The sequence below is a fragment of the Telmatherina bonti genome (assembly GCF_933228915.1).
Source record: "Telmatherina bonti genome assembly, chromosome: 16".
NCBI lineage: Eukaryota > Metazoa > Chordata > Actinopteri > Atheriniformes > Telmatherinidae > Telmatherina > Telmatherina bonti.
Window position 1 is genome coordinate 26106371 of NC_136614.1, and position 14925 is coordinate 26121295.

The following is a 14925-nucleotide window of genomic DNA, read 5'->3' on the forward strand; positions in this document are numbered from 1 at the left end:
CAGTCAATGACTTTTGGGCAAAAGTTGACCATTATGGTTTGAATGCCGTCACGCTGGCTCCTCATTATGTCAACATAAAAGCTCAATGGGTTGGAGGAAAAATGTTAAAAAAAAAAAAAAAATTAAGTGTGTTTCATGAAATGCCTTTAGATTATTTAATAACTTAATGGATTTTTTAGATTTTCCAATATAAAAACAAACAAAATAACTCAGTTTTAGCCTCCAATCATTATGCAGCAACTTTATAAAATAATCTGAACGGAGAACATTTGCGGGATTTGGAACATGTATGTACACATATATTTATATATAATTACATGTGAAAAAGCCTTAAGAGGGCATGTTATACCTGTCCTTTCCCAACGCGACCCGCCCCATGGTGGTGTAGTGATTAGGACAGTATGTCTGGGTCAGGCCTCAGCTTGGTTCAGTGTATCCATGTATTCTGGTAATGTGTGGGTTACCTTGTGGTTTAAGTGGGCGTTGTGACATTCCCTTAGCTTTTTGTGATGGAAATGTGACTGCTTCAGGCTAAGCTCTGCCTCATCGCACCAACATACAAGGGTGTGGTCAATCATTACAGCTCCCAAATCAAGTGTTGACAATGAACAAAGCCCTCCTTTCAACGTCTTTTCTATGGATTTGTGCTGTTTAGATAGTGATCATTTTTCCCAGTTCTCTCTCTGGCTCTGCAGACGTTCTCTCAGGTTGTTGATACACGTTTAAATGGACACCACTCTTATTTCTGATGTAATCCATGCACAAATTCATAAATCTCATTAACAGGAAAGCACTGTGATTACACACTCAAAAATAGAGGTACCATCTTGTACCTAAAAAGGTACGAATGCTTGTCGCTGGGGGTGTACTCTTTTGAGAGACATTTCTGTACCCTTCAGTTCTGGTCTATTTTTGTACCTTATCAAGTTCAACCTCACCTTATCAAGTTATGTTTTTTTTATGTTTTCACAGCATTAGGCCTGGTCCATGCAACTTAGCAATATTATCTTATCTTTAATCTAGAAATAATCTTCAAAAACTCAAAATACTGACCAGCCATACACTTAGTTTGCAGCATCTGGCCTTCATTGTCTGGTGTAGTAAATGACTGTTAAGTAGTACTACTGTCATCACTCAACTCTGCTCTAGTTTGTAACATTACAGCCATTAACATTACATTTTTCAATGCTGCAGGTACCCTTATGGTCGAAATGGTACAAATTTGTACTTTATGTCACTTTGAACCCTTTTTCGTACTCTGAAGGTGTGCTTCTGGGCTCTTAAAGACCAGTATTGTACTTTTGAGAGAACATTTCTTTAAAATGTACCTATAGGTACAGAAATGTCCTTATCTTGTACCTCTATTTTTGAGAGTGTACCTCATTATTGGTAAATGATGTGGCAAGATAAAAAATACAGTAACATGACAATTTGATTACGTTGTACCCTCATTTGTAAACATGCCATTAAAACTGGCATTTAGTCAAATACTGAAAGAAGTTTGAATGATTCTGTTCCCATCTGCATAATAGATGGTTACTGCTGTGCTCATTGTGTCACTGATTGCTTAACAAAGCACAGTCGAACAATGATCAGTCTTTATAATATATTCTTTAAAATAATCATAAAAATTGAGCCTCTGCATCTCCATCTCTGCATCTATTGTATTAGTTGTATTCAGTAGCCGTCATGTGCGCAGCCGTTCCTGAAAGTTGTTGCTTAAAAATAACGAATTAATAAAATCAGATATGTATGAATCCATCAGAGGATTCTATATGGATGCTCTGATGGAAGTTATCTGTAATGGAATATAAATGTCCATTATGCTGCTGTGGCACCAGGAGCAGCTGAAGCAGTAAATAATACATTGGCTTTAATCATCTAATGGTTTCAGAATGTCCAGCATTTCATTATCAGCCCCATTCCTCTCTGCTTACAATTATCCAATATGAGATTCAACAGAGGGAGATTTTTCCATTTGATTTTGGCTGGAGGGGTGTGAAGCCGCACACCTCCTACTTTTTCCTGTGGCAAGGCACAGATTGGCTTCAGATTTTTTGCCTTAGACACAATCAGAGGGCTGTCTGCTGAGCACGACTGTCAAACCGAGGGAGCATAGATTTAACCCTGCTGTTATCACCCCAATTGGCCCCAGGCTATTGTGACTAGTGGAAGAGGAAGTTCAGAGAAAGACTTGCGCCTTATCTTTGGTATGGAAGGTTTCATTTCTGTTAGGCTTTTGCAGTTTATGTTAGTGTCAAGCTTATATTTATGAAGAATATTTGCTGTTTTCCCACTAATGCATGGTGACTTTCTCCTGTGTGTTGTGCTAACCACAACACATGTTCAGCTAATGTGCTGTTTATTCTTTAAACATCATGGCAGTGTAAGATTGAGTCTGCCACAAGACTTGGCCATGGAATTGGAAGAATTTGGGGCTAAACTTGGGCCAGTACAGAAGTTCAGTGTGTATAGCATCTCTGTTCTTTTCTACAGTGATATACCATTCCTTTTAACAATTGACAATCGGTCGGCTTTGACTCCTTTTTTAGGTGCAGTCTCTTTGTATGTCTTGAATTAAACTGGTCCAGGTTATTATATTCTCCATTGTCAGGCTTTAAAAGCAAAGTGGTCGGTTTGTGGACCGGGAAAAAGTATGTAGTAATTCCCCTGGGGTCAACATGTTCCTGTACTAATGCAGCATACAGTAATAAATGGAGCATTTTGTGTGTGTGTGTGTGTGTGTGTGTGTGTGTGTTGGCAGAACCCTTGGTGCAATTATTATCATTTCTATGAATATTGCTTTACTGTCTGATGTCCAGTAAAGGAAAATTGATTTGATCCTGAACATAAGTAAACTGGTTTGAATAAATATATTTTGCTTATAATGCATTACCTCATTATATGTGTGAATTTCTGTGTTCGAAGGTTTCTACATGTACATTGAGACATCGAGACCACGCAAAGACGGGGACCAGGCACGGCTCATTAGCCCATTTTTCAACATTGCACCCAAAAACCCTTACGGCATCACAAACCCACCTGCCTACTGCTTTGGTTTCTACTACCACATGTTTGGAAAACACATAGGTAAGACACCTGAATGGCATCATCTCTGGGTAAGATTATCTTAATTAGATCATTACCAATCATAAAAGAGAGCGGCGCCACTGCTCCGTGCTGTTGGTCGCTAAAGCAGCAGTAGCACCTCCCAACCGCTCACTGTTGCATAAGGATGTACATTACCAAGGATCTATGGGAAACCTCGCTGGCTTTTAAACTTAGACCTGTAGATGAAATTCCTGACGTCTCTGTCCACTACTTTTGCATCGCACAGTTTTGTGTATTTTGTTTGTTTGCTGGAGAGGAAGGACAGCAGTCACGCCTGCAGAGAAAAGAAAGAGCGACAGCAGCTTTTCCCTGTAAGGAACACATTTTTAGTCATTTCCACAAAGCTTGTCCCCACAGTGGCTAAAGCTTGGAGTTTTGTGCTTTCAAGCTTAAATTTACTAAATGCAGCTGACAGATGTTTCCAGGGAAAGAAATCTTATTTTTGCAACAAGCCCCTTCAAAGGTGCACTCGCCCATCCTGGGCATTAGCTCCTACATTCATCTCTGAATGGAGATAACAACCTCGTATGGTCCATTTGAAGATAACGCAGCAACTGAAGGAGCACTCTGTGGTTTACGAGAGACTCTCTTCGCCAGGGACCAAATCAGCCAGGCACAAGCACTCCTGCTCTGAGTATATGCTGTTTGTAGTGTTTGTGCATCTGGGAGTTGGGAGCACAAATAGGTCTGCAGCACAAAAACAGGCACTTACACTTTGCTCAAGGTCTGTTGTGGTGAAATCTCATCTCAGGTTTATCTCCTATTATAAGCTGCAACTCGTGTTTATGAAGCAGGTGAAGGGGCACCACCCAAATGTCATTCAAACCACTGCAGCCACACACACACACACACACAAGGGCATTACACCTATCTGTAAGAACACACACGAAGCCTCCTGTGTTCTTTGTCTTGTGGGTTTTTGGAGACGAAAATACAGTGGCATCAAACAGAAAGCTAATGCAGCAGAATGTTTGCTGAAATATTTATTTTGGTTTATAAAAAAATGTGTTCAGATAAAGAAGGTAGAGAGAAAAAGAGAGCCGTAGTGGCAACTGAAGCTGATGTTGGCAGCTAAGCTCCCTCTTTTGAGCAGACATTTACGGCGAGCATTTGGCTTCATCTGCAGTGTTCTGCTGAGACATTGGATCATAGCAATCTCCACCCTCCACCTGCTTTGTGTTTCTGAGCTTCTGCTGGACCTGCTGCTGCAGCCCCAACCACTTCCACTAACTCGTTTACTTTCTCCCACCTTAAATACACTCTTTTGTGCATTATTAACCTAAACTGCAATTGATTTTTTTAATGGCTTTCATTATTGATATAAATAGCTTTGAAAATTGCAAAAGTAATAGGTCTTTTTTTCAGGTTAACTATGGATTATTGCAATAAAATCAGTGAATGTTTTCATGCAACATCAATATTTACATCCCATCCCAGCTCGCTCTCTCTCTCTGATTTTACAGCTGTTATTGAGAGTCCTTTTTTTCTGAATTATTATGAGAGAAGACAAATGTCTTAAGATTCAACAGGACAATTTCAGCAGAGTCAGAAAATATTCTGCCTTTCCCTGAATATTTTTAAGCTTTTTTAAACTTAAAAAGTGATGCACACGCATAATCTGACTTACATCCGAATAAAGAGATTAGCTGGGTGTCTATGTGTGTGTGTTCGACCGTGCAGCACACACAGTTTATTAGATTCTGGTTGTTTTATATTGTTGTGATGTTTTTGTTTCAGGTTGTTTATACTTAAATTCAACAATTTGCTGGCATGTAAGATAGTTTTTATTTATCTTTATCATCATTGTTATTATTATTATTGTTTGTAGTAGTAGTAGTAGTTGTTGTCATAGAAGTGATAGAAGTAATATACTATTTTGTATCAACTTTCTCCTTTTTAATACTTGTCAAACTTCCATAAAAATTTCCGAAAATTTTTTTTGTTAATTTTCTTAAATTTGGAGAAATTTCCTTCTCAATCTTATGGACAGCTTTTAATTGATCATCTCAGATAATGACAATGATTCAATCTTTGAAAAAAAAAAATCCAAATCAGAAGTTCATTAAACACTTTTGCACCCCAGCTGTTTCTGGAAATTGTTGCAACCCCTGAAATGTGATGGGACGAAACTTTAAATATGATTAGTTCAGGCAATCTGCAATGAAATGAATGATCAAACTTGTCTGGGTTGTTTTAACAGAACTGACTCTTCCAGCAGCACGCTGGCTTGCCTAAAGCCTACGATTTAGTCACACAACTTTTGGGACTTCCTCAGAGGAAGTGCCCAAGCAGGTGGGCTGGACCAAACATCTGGAGAAACGGAAGCGGGGGCGGCCGCGAGAATATAAGGATAGAGGTGTTGGAGGGCGACTCAGCAGGGAGATGAAAGCTCCTCCGGCTCACTGCCGAGGTTGAGTAGGCCGTGACATTTCCAATTTGCTCAAATTGATCGCCAGCCAGACCCTGTCTTCGCTCCCCTCCCCATCCATGGTGAAACCCAGCCCAGGCTGTGGCGTGTTATGATGAATGGGCTAAATGTCAATGACTTGAATCCTAGCTCAGATCCTCCAAAGCTACTTTCCATTTCGTATGCTGCTTCTGCTGCCATGGGAGAAATACACCCTAAACTTGGGAGTGCTTTTTTCTACCAATATAAATGTTTTTCACAAAAAAAAAAAAGTTTTAAATAGCTAAAGGACTATTTTATGTATATATTTCAAGATGTGACTCGCAGAACTGTCAAACGTGGCACAGCTCCATCTTGATGTTCTGGGTGTGTGATGCTCGTTGGGACTGTGCTGTTGAGGTGAGTCAGAGTCAAGCTGGCGTGGAAGCACTAAAGGCCAGAATCAGTCGATAAGGAGTCTCGCCTACACACTGATGAGAACAGTTGCTAAACCTCAAAGAAATTCCTCTACAGTTTGCTAGCGGGGGGCTACCTGAGACAAGGTCACACTCAATTACTGAAGCACACATCAAAGTTTGCCTTTAGAGCCCACAATGGATTTGTTTATAGGATTAAGTCTCCAGGCAAGCACCCCGACTGAGTCTTTTTTTTTTTTAAATCTGACCTTCTTAGTAGCAATAGTCTTTTTTTTTATTAGCAAGGAAGGTGGTACTGTACCTTTTTCATCCTTATTACATAATTGAACATTTCCTCAAGCTACTTCTCACTTTTCATCACATTCACATCTTTCTGGTCACTTTTCACCACATTCACATCTTTCTGGTCTCAGATCTCTTTAAATTTCACAAGTGTCTGCCAAAGGTATTCATTTTAACACAGGTTCTCCGAAGTATATACAGCACATGCCTTTGCTCAGGATGTGATGACACCGACACAACCACCTACATTGCAATGAGTTCAAAGAAAATGCGAGCCAGCTCAGCAGGAATCTTCCTACATCCTAAACACTTCAACAGGAGATGAAACCGCAGGTCATGTTCTGCGCGTGAGCTCATCTCTCACAGGAGATTGTGCTGTCGTGGGGGAAAGTGTATACTGTGCTGATGAGTGAATATGAACAGAGGCATATACAGTAGAGTTTTTTTTTTCCCTGGTTGCTTCACACGGATGTTTTGTTTGAGGGGGTTGAGCTGTAATGAGACACCTCGCTGAGGCAAAGATGCATCAAGAGCCAAGCTGCAGTCCCAGTCGCTGCTGCCGTTGTGTCAACGCACAGATGCTGCTTAGCACAGTTGGGAAATTCACTTGACTTCAATGCAGTGGTCTCGCTGAGCTTGGCAGTTGTGTTAATGCTAACCTGATTTGGGTCTTTGGGTACTGCTCCTGCTGGGGCCCATAGAAAAGGATACTACACTATCTCACACCCACCCGCTTGGAAAATAAAAAATAAATAAATGAATAGCACAATTGGTGTGCTTCATAGAGAAGATAATACTATTGCACTCAGTGTCGTCAGCCTCCGGTTTTATATCAAAGCCCAAGGCCTGACAGGAGGTCTCACTGAAGGGAGCTTTCAATTTAAACCTCATAGCCGTCCCTGTAACAGTAAGAGACAACATGTTTGCATTATTTTAAGAGTTAAACGTGAATGCGGTTGAAATGCATCTGCCACGCAGCATTCTTACATGCAGACTTGACAATAAGTAGTTTCTCCTGAGTGGAAAACCAGCAGAGATAAAAAGGAAAGTGAACTGTGTGGAAAGAGTCTGTTACCAATGATGAATTAAGAACTGTCTTCCACAGGGAACTTATTTACATTCAGCAAAAATTCTCATCACACATTGCCCATTAGTGATACTTAACTTCAGTTACCTTTAGCTACGGAATAATTTATAATCGCTTGCAGAGCTTTTGCTTAATAAATGTATCAATTCATATGACTCGAGTTTAACCTTTGGCTCTGCTTGGCATGTGTGAGAATATATAAATCTGAAATACAGGAAACACTGTGAATATTAACCTTAAAGTCCAATTTATCTTGGAGTGGAACTTGAATGCACAATGGACTCTTTCATTGTGGGTGGTATCAAGGAGAAGATTCACGATAAATAAAAGAACAAAAATGAACTTGTGGTCACGGTTTCAACTCCTTATGTTGCGTGTTCTGAGATCTCTTTATAATTATATCTCTGAAAAGTGCCTATTCCCTGATTTGCTCATCTTACTGTTTGATCAAATACAAACCAAGCAACCCCACACCATAGTGCAGCCACTACCATGCTTCACTGTATGGATGCTACAGTGAAAACTGCACACAAGATGCAACAAAATCCTAGATTTTACCCTCATTAGAGAATTTCCTAGCTCCTGGTTCACACTGTTTGTTTAGTGATTAATGATGAAAATGTAGTCCTGCTGACGGGCTCAGCTTCAATGTCATATCTTCAGAAGACATCGCAGCTTTTTTAAAAGTAACTTTTGGGGTTTATTGGGGGTTATTTAACGTGGCAGGACAATCAACTCTGGGCAGACAGCTGGTAGATCCAAAGGTCCTTCTTTTTTACGTTTGAAGCTAGTGTGCCTCTGGGAACTCTTGAATCATTAGAAATTGTTTTATACTCCATGCCCCTGTGCCATAATGTCATCTTTTAAGTCTACAGAGATTCTCTCATCTTCATGGCTTGATTTTAACCTGTCATGCAGTGTGATTTGTGGGTCTCTGGATACACAACTCTTTCTTTCTTTCTTTGGACAAAACAGGGTTTGGAGCATAAAAATAAACCTTGTTGAGGTTACTACAGTCAGGATCAGGAAGCCCCCTAGCCGCCCCGCTCGCTTTCATTTTCACATTAACTAACTCATTAACTCACATGCTGAGGCAGTAACTTCTGTGTTCTGTTGGGAAAATGACATTTTTCCTTAAAGATGTCTGGTAGATTTGAGAAGAGCATTAGAGAAGCTTCAGGTACCTGTCAGAAAGAGCTGTCTGATGGCAAGCGAAGCATTACATGGTCTCTTTGCACTTTGTCCTGTAGCTGCTCCTCAAACCTGCTTGCCATGTTACAACAAAGAAAGCAACGTCATGGTGGCCATATGCAGATTTCTGTTGATGTGTGCTTTGGAAAGACTATTTCCTCCCAGCTGACTGATGGAAACATTGCAAAGCAGCTCTGAAGCCACTGGATGCAGACCAGTTTCTAAATGATTAAATTGGTCAGGATATATCTGCCATTTCTGATTATTATTATTATTATTATTATTATTATTATTATTATTATTATTATATGTGTATTATCATTATTTTATCAGTATTATTTTTACAAAGTTTGTTCCACCAGTGTGAGATTCACCTGATTCCCTTTCAGTTTTCAGGGTGAGTGGTTGTGGCCTCACCTAGGATGAAGGTGGTTAAGAAGGTTTAGTTACTTTAAAGATGCATTATCTAACTTTCTGACCGTAAAACTCCCCATTTCAGACTTGTTCGATGACACAGTGACATGTATCATGTGTATTTCTGGAGACGCTGCTGTCCAGCAGCAGCCCAAGGCTGAAAAACCTCTCTATACAACCTTTTCATCCATAAAGCTGCGTGGCGTTGCAGCACAGTTTCGCTTCATGCTAGAAAACACACTGGCTGTTTTGAACACGCGACATCACTAATTCAGAAAAGAAATGCAAGAATATTAAAAGAAAGAACGAGGCAAGAGTCATCATAAGATCATCTTTTGCTTTGGCTGGAGAGAGCCAACAGCTCAGGTTGGATGTAAGATGCCTAATTAGCCATCGATAGGGAGCAAACGGTGGGGAAAATGGCAAAAGTTCAGTCATATGTCTTTATTCCTCCACTTAAACCAATTAGTTGCTGCAAGAGGTAAGAGAATGGCAAGTATCTTGGACTAATCGCAACCCTCGGGTTGAGATTCACCAAGTTAAACGGAGTTCACTGTTGCAAAATGATGTAGATATTGAAATCACACTGGTGTGTGTGGGTGTGTGCACTGGAGTGTGTAAGTTGCTCTTTATTTCCTCCACGTAGGAACACTTAACGCCTTCCTAAAGCAGAAGGGCCAAACGACCTCAGAGAGTCCTGTGTGGTCGCAAAGTGGTAACCAAGGTGAACGGTGGAAGCAGGCCAAAGTAAGCATCCATCCAACGTCGTCCTTCCAGGTGAGACCAGAAGAAAAAAACTAATCAGTCCAGGGAGCAGCCGCAGAGCTCTCCTTCCTGTTCTACTTTCTCCTGTTTGTGAGGTATTTGTTTCCTTTGGGGGCTGCATACAGATGTAGCACATCACAAGCTTTATTATCAGGCGGAGAAGTGGACAACAAATAGTCATTTTTCAGCAACGAGAAAACAATGTTGCTCATGTTTTGCCACCGGGAAGCTTTCACTTCACAACAAGGTGAATTTTTATTGGTCTTCCAGTTTTAGTCAAATCATTTTTTTTTCTCCATTTTTTTTCATCCTACACTTGTGGTTAATTGTTCAAACCACAAACACACAATGTTGCCACCTGCTGTAATAATTTCAAAAGGGCGATTAGGCTAAATTGCACTGTGTACCGACTCAGATTTTATCTTGTTAAGCTAATTTCCTTGTTTTTGTGGTTTATCTGGGCTGGACATATAATAAGGTGTTTTATTCTCCACAGGTTGTTCTTGAAGGTATCCGCGGTCCAGGCATCGAAGGGGACATTGCCATCGATGATATCACGCTGAAGGAGGGGGAGTGTGAAGACTCACAGCCCAGTGAGTGGCCCCACACATCCACCTACCCCTTCACATCTTCTGTCCCTCTTATCTAAGCTCCGGGTTCTCTTTGCATCACCAGACAAAGCCGAGATTTACGGGAGGGGGATCTAATCTCAGACAGTTGGCAGCAGCACTGAACTACCCTCTCGTGGTGAAAACACGGTTGCCATAGCAACTAGGTTGTAATTACATGAACGATAGCCATGCTGCTGGCTGAGTGGAGAACTGTAATTGTGCCAGAGGAACAAACAGAAGGTAAAAGGAGAAAATGGGCCGCATAAAATGGCCCGCAGTTGACAAGGTCATATTGTTAGCCAGACAGACTCTGTTCCTTTGATTTAATTCCTGTTATTTATGATTGGAAGGAAAATCATTTCCAGAAGCCACTCAAACTTAGACGATTAGCGTACCGTAAACAAATCAGGGCAATCTTTCTTAATTATTTATGTCAGTAGTGGATTATAACCATTAGTCCAAAGGAAAATCAGGAGCGGTAAACTGGTCTGCAAGATGTATTCTTTTTATTACCACAATATTATTGTTCTACAAGTTATTTGTCATTATATGTATAAAGCGACTGCATAAATTCATTTGGAGTAAAAAGCAGTAGTCGCCGAGGCTGAGGACAGAGTAGTATGAATAATGCAATTCAATCTCACATGATGAATCTTGCATGGCTTTCGGTGATATAAGGCAGAAAAATTGAGAAATATCTCATAAGGACCTATCAGAGGTGACTTCTTACTAACACAGTTGCTCATTTTTTTCTGGAGAATGGTTCAGTGTGACGGTTTTAGGGTCTCACATAGGTTATTGGTGCATTATGGGGAATTATTTATTAGCAGTTTTGCTTAAAGTCTCTGTTAAGTCTGTTTATTTGGTAACAGAGTAGTTTTCTACAGGAGGTAACACACATTATTTTTGCTGGTTAAATGCTTGCTATAAGTAGGGAAATACATAATCATGATGGTGGAACTGAATCAGACAAAATACTGTTTAGAGCTACTGATGTTGTAATATTGCTTGTTCCCATCTGAACACACTGACGCAAAACTCAATCCTGCACACACACAAGGCTTCATATTTGATGGACAAACAAGAAACTAAATTCCAAGAAACTCAGCATTCAAGTTCCGAAGGAATTTTTCCACAAATGCTGATTAATTGTTTTACTATTCTGTTTTTGTATCTGGACAAAATCGTCATTTCTTCCTCCAAGCACAGAAAACTCACAGTTACTACTTTTGTGTGTGTGTGTGTGTTTTTTTCTTTTCTGCCTTAGATGACGACGCCAAGGGCCTGACCACATACTCCCATATATGGCTGCTATGTGTCATCTTGGTGCTGACCCTCCTGGAGGGTCAGAGGTGACCCTTCTCCCTGTCATCTCAGAGGCGAATGTTCAGACCCGCCATCTGTGAGCTATACCCTCGGCATCCGATCACCAAAGATTCATGCATCCTGAAAGCAGTAGGGTCCCCAGATGGGCCGCAGACCACAGGGGGGAGGGGGGGGGGGGGGCAACTTTTCTGAAAGAAAAACAAAACTTAAATATTCTCTTTTGACGGGAGCTCTTTAAAGGAATACAACCCCCCAGTGCAGGACTTGGGATGTGTTTATGAGCACAAAGACAGGTGGGCGACGAATCAGCCTGGACTTTGGCGGAGGAGTTTGCGAGCATTGAGGGAGAACAGTTTGAAAAGCACAAGACTACTTTTATGAAGCTATGGGAATATCTTTGGATGCCGGCCGAATACAGACACAGCGGACTTTTTGAATATTAAGTAACATTTCCCTGCTTACAAACACATGGAATCAGACCTTTCTCTGTGTTTCTTTATCTTCATTTCCTTGCACCAGATGCCAATCACTGACACTTGTTTTTCACTCTAGCCCAGCCTCACGTCACACCCTGGCATTTCTTTATCTGCTTGGTGCTGCTCTGTAGAAAAACATGGACTCGGGCAACATTTAGTTCTGTCTGCTTCCTCCCTTGTAGCTGCCTATGTATCTTTTAACACTGTGCTCACGAGTCCAAGTGGCCAACCGACGGTATGATGGCAGAATAATAAATGCAGAAAAAAATCAGCGCAGGTGTAGACAGCTGGAATGGATGGAAGCAAGAAGTTCAAGCTTAGGAGCTGAAATGTGGTTTGGTTGAGGAGAAAAAGAAGAGTGGAGGGAAAGATGGAAGAGGCAGAACGTAGCGAAAGGTCCGATTAGAGGAGTCTGACTTAAATATTCAGTCAGTCTGCCTGTGAAACAAGAAGCCACTTTACTTTCTGCCATGAAACAAAGTGCCTTCAGATTACAAACCGAATCGTGAGCCTGGGTGTTAATCAACATCGAACAAGTCTCTGTTCATGTTTCCTCTGATGGGCTATTTTCTATGTTTCTTTTGCCCCACAAGTGCTGAAAGGAGGGCATGCGTGTTCAGAGGGAGTGTGGGGCTGAGCTAAACCCAGATTACATTCCTCACAGGGACAGTTGCCTGTGACTGTGTGTGTTTGTGCAGATGCAAGGGCGCGTGTTTGCGTGTGCACATGCGCCTAGGCATACGCACGAGTTCTAGGTAAGGGCAGCCAACCGGGCAGCGCTGGTAGACCCCGAGCACAGGTTTGGAGAGGGTAAAAACAAAGAGCGAAAACGGTGAAAGTGAGGCTGAGGATTTTTCTTTCTCTTCGTTTTTTCTGTTTTTTTTCTGATCAGACGGATAAAGACATTTCATGGAATGAATACCCTACTCTCTCTTCTCATAATTCTCCCTCCCTGCGGGAGAGCATTTTTTTAACAAGCGAGAAGAACAACTGTGGAATAAAACATTGCGTTGTACAGGGAGGAGAGCAGGAACTTTGGGGCTGCAAGCTCTTCATTAGGGTGACGCGTCTCATCCGTATCCTCCAACATTTATATGGAACAATATGAAAATAAAAGATGATGATGACCACAATAATAGTCATGATATTTTATTACTCTAGCGAGAATGTTTCTCTGCTTTTACACAAACTGTGAAGATTGACTGTGGAAGATCTACCTGAGACCATAACCTTAACCAGCGGGGTTTTTAAAAAAAAAAAATGTATTGTAAAAAAGAGAAAATAAGAAAATGAAGAATTCCGTTCATTGTTGGTTATGAGAAATGTTTTGAGGACTTGTGTCTTGTTTCTCTTTTTCTTTTTTTTTTTTTTGTTTTGTTTTTTTGAAGATGACTTAACTTACTTTCTCTTCTTGTTGTCTCCCTTTGCATTGCTAAAATATCAAAGCTGATGGAAGCATAAGAAGCAAAACAATTTGGTAAATGTATAACTTGTAAATGTTAAAGAAGCTCTATTCAAAGGTTTATGATAAATGTTTTATGTTGGAGTACAGGAAGCACAACATACAGTTTAAGGTCTCAACATATAAAAGTCCTTTTTTTTTTTTATTTCTCTGCACATGCATGACCTACTCATACAAATTCAGGCTTTCTCAATACTCAAATCTCTATTTAACAGCAAATTTACCTTTTTTTTTTTTTTTTACTTATAGTTATTTATAGTGTAACGGCAACACTAAGGAATATCAAGGCAATCGGAAGTATAAAGAAATCCCACGAATGCCAACTGGGTGTTGTGGTTCAGCATATGGAGCCTCTCAGTTAAAGCCTGGATTAGTCTGAGTGGGTTGTGTGTTTGTGCATGCATAAAGCTGTGTACAATAGTTGTGAAAAGAAATCGATACAATGTAAAGAAGATAAATATGCTACGCAAAACAGAGCAGAATGATGAGCATTTTCAGGGCACCCTTAGTGTAATATTTTGGTCTGTGTGATTTTGTTACCGAGACATAATCATCTCAGATACAATCTGTTATCAGTTTCTTTTTTTTTTTTTTTTTTTATTTTTATTTTTATTATTTTAATCATTTCAGTCATTTTCATTTCAAGTTACAGATCACACTGAATGTAAGTGGACTTTCTGGGCGTTGTTGATCTTACAGTCTTACTAGATGTAATGTTTTACTGAATCATATGTTTTTCTGTGTGCGGTGGATGATGAGGACTTTCAGACCTTTATGGGTTGTTTATGACACGCCAACAAAAAACTGTTTGATGCAGACTTTCCTAAATTCAAGGCTCAGATCAAATCAATTTTCTAGCTTGCCCATAGCTCCATACACCCTCCAGTGGTATAGTTGGTAACACAATGTGCAAAAGTGGCTTTTCACTGTAACAAACTACAGATATGAGTCTACATAGGTTTAATTTGTAACTGTTTCTTTTACATACCCGAGTACCTGATTTATACTGAAATTACCACAAAGTTTAAATAAAACATTGCATTTGGTATTGTTGCCAAAGGACTTAACATTATGGAGAATTTGTTTGAGGTGTATGTTTATGTATTATTGTGACGCTACAGCCAGGAGTCAGCTAGCATAGCTTAAAACTCAAAGGAAGTTACAAAATCTGACAACACCTCCAAAAGTTACTAAATAACTCATTTTACCTTGTCTGTTTCATCCCTAATAAAAAATCGTTTTAAAACAATGACTTGCTGCTCTTTTCAGGGGGAGTCAAAGAAAGTTACCGCTCCTGATTAATCCTCTAAAAACCACAAACTGCACTTCTATATTTTCAAATTATGGTTAAACTATGGATAAAACATGAAATGTTTG

General features: G+C 40.1%; 1 protein-coding gene across 1 annotated transcript in view; it reads left to right on the forward strand.

Annotated features, from left to right (window-relative positions):
* LOC306767777 (MAM domain-containing glycosylphosphatidylinositol anchor protein 2) overlaps positions 1-11640 on the forward strand; it is a gene marked incomplete at both ends in the record, with an annotated part of 212244 nt that extends 200604 nt beyond the window's left edge. Inside the window, 4 exons of the mRNA XM_079255897.1 lie at positions 2929-3090; positions 9555-9685; positions 10170-10266; positions 11552-11640. Of these exons, the coding sequence (XP_079112023.1) occupies positions 2929-3090; positions 9555-9685; positions 10170-10266; positions 11552-11640 (479 nt within the window). The remainder of the gene's footprint in view (positions 1-2928; positions 3091-9554; positions 9686-10169; positions 10267-11551) is intronic.
* Positions 11641-14925: the final 3285 nt, after the last annotated feature.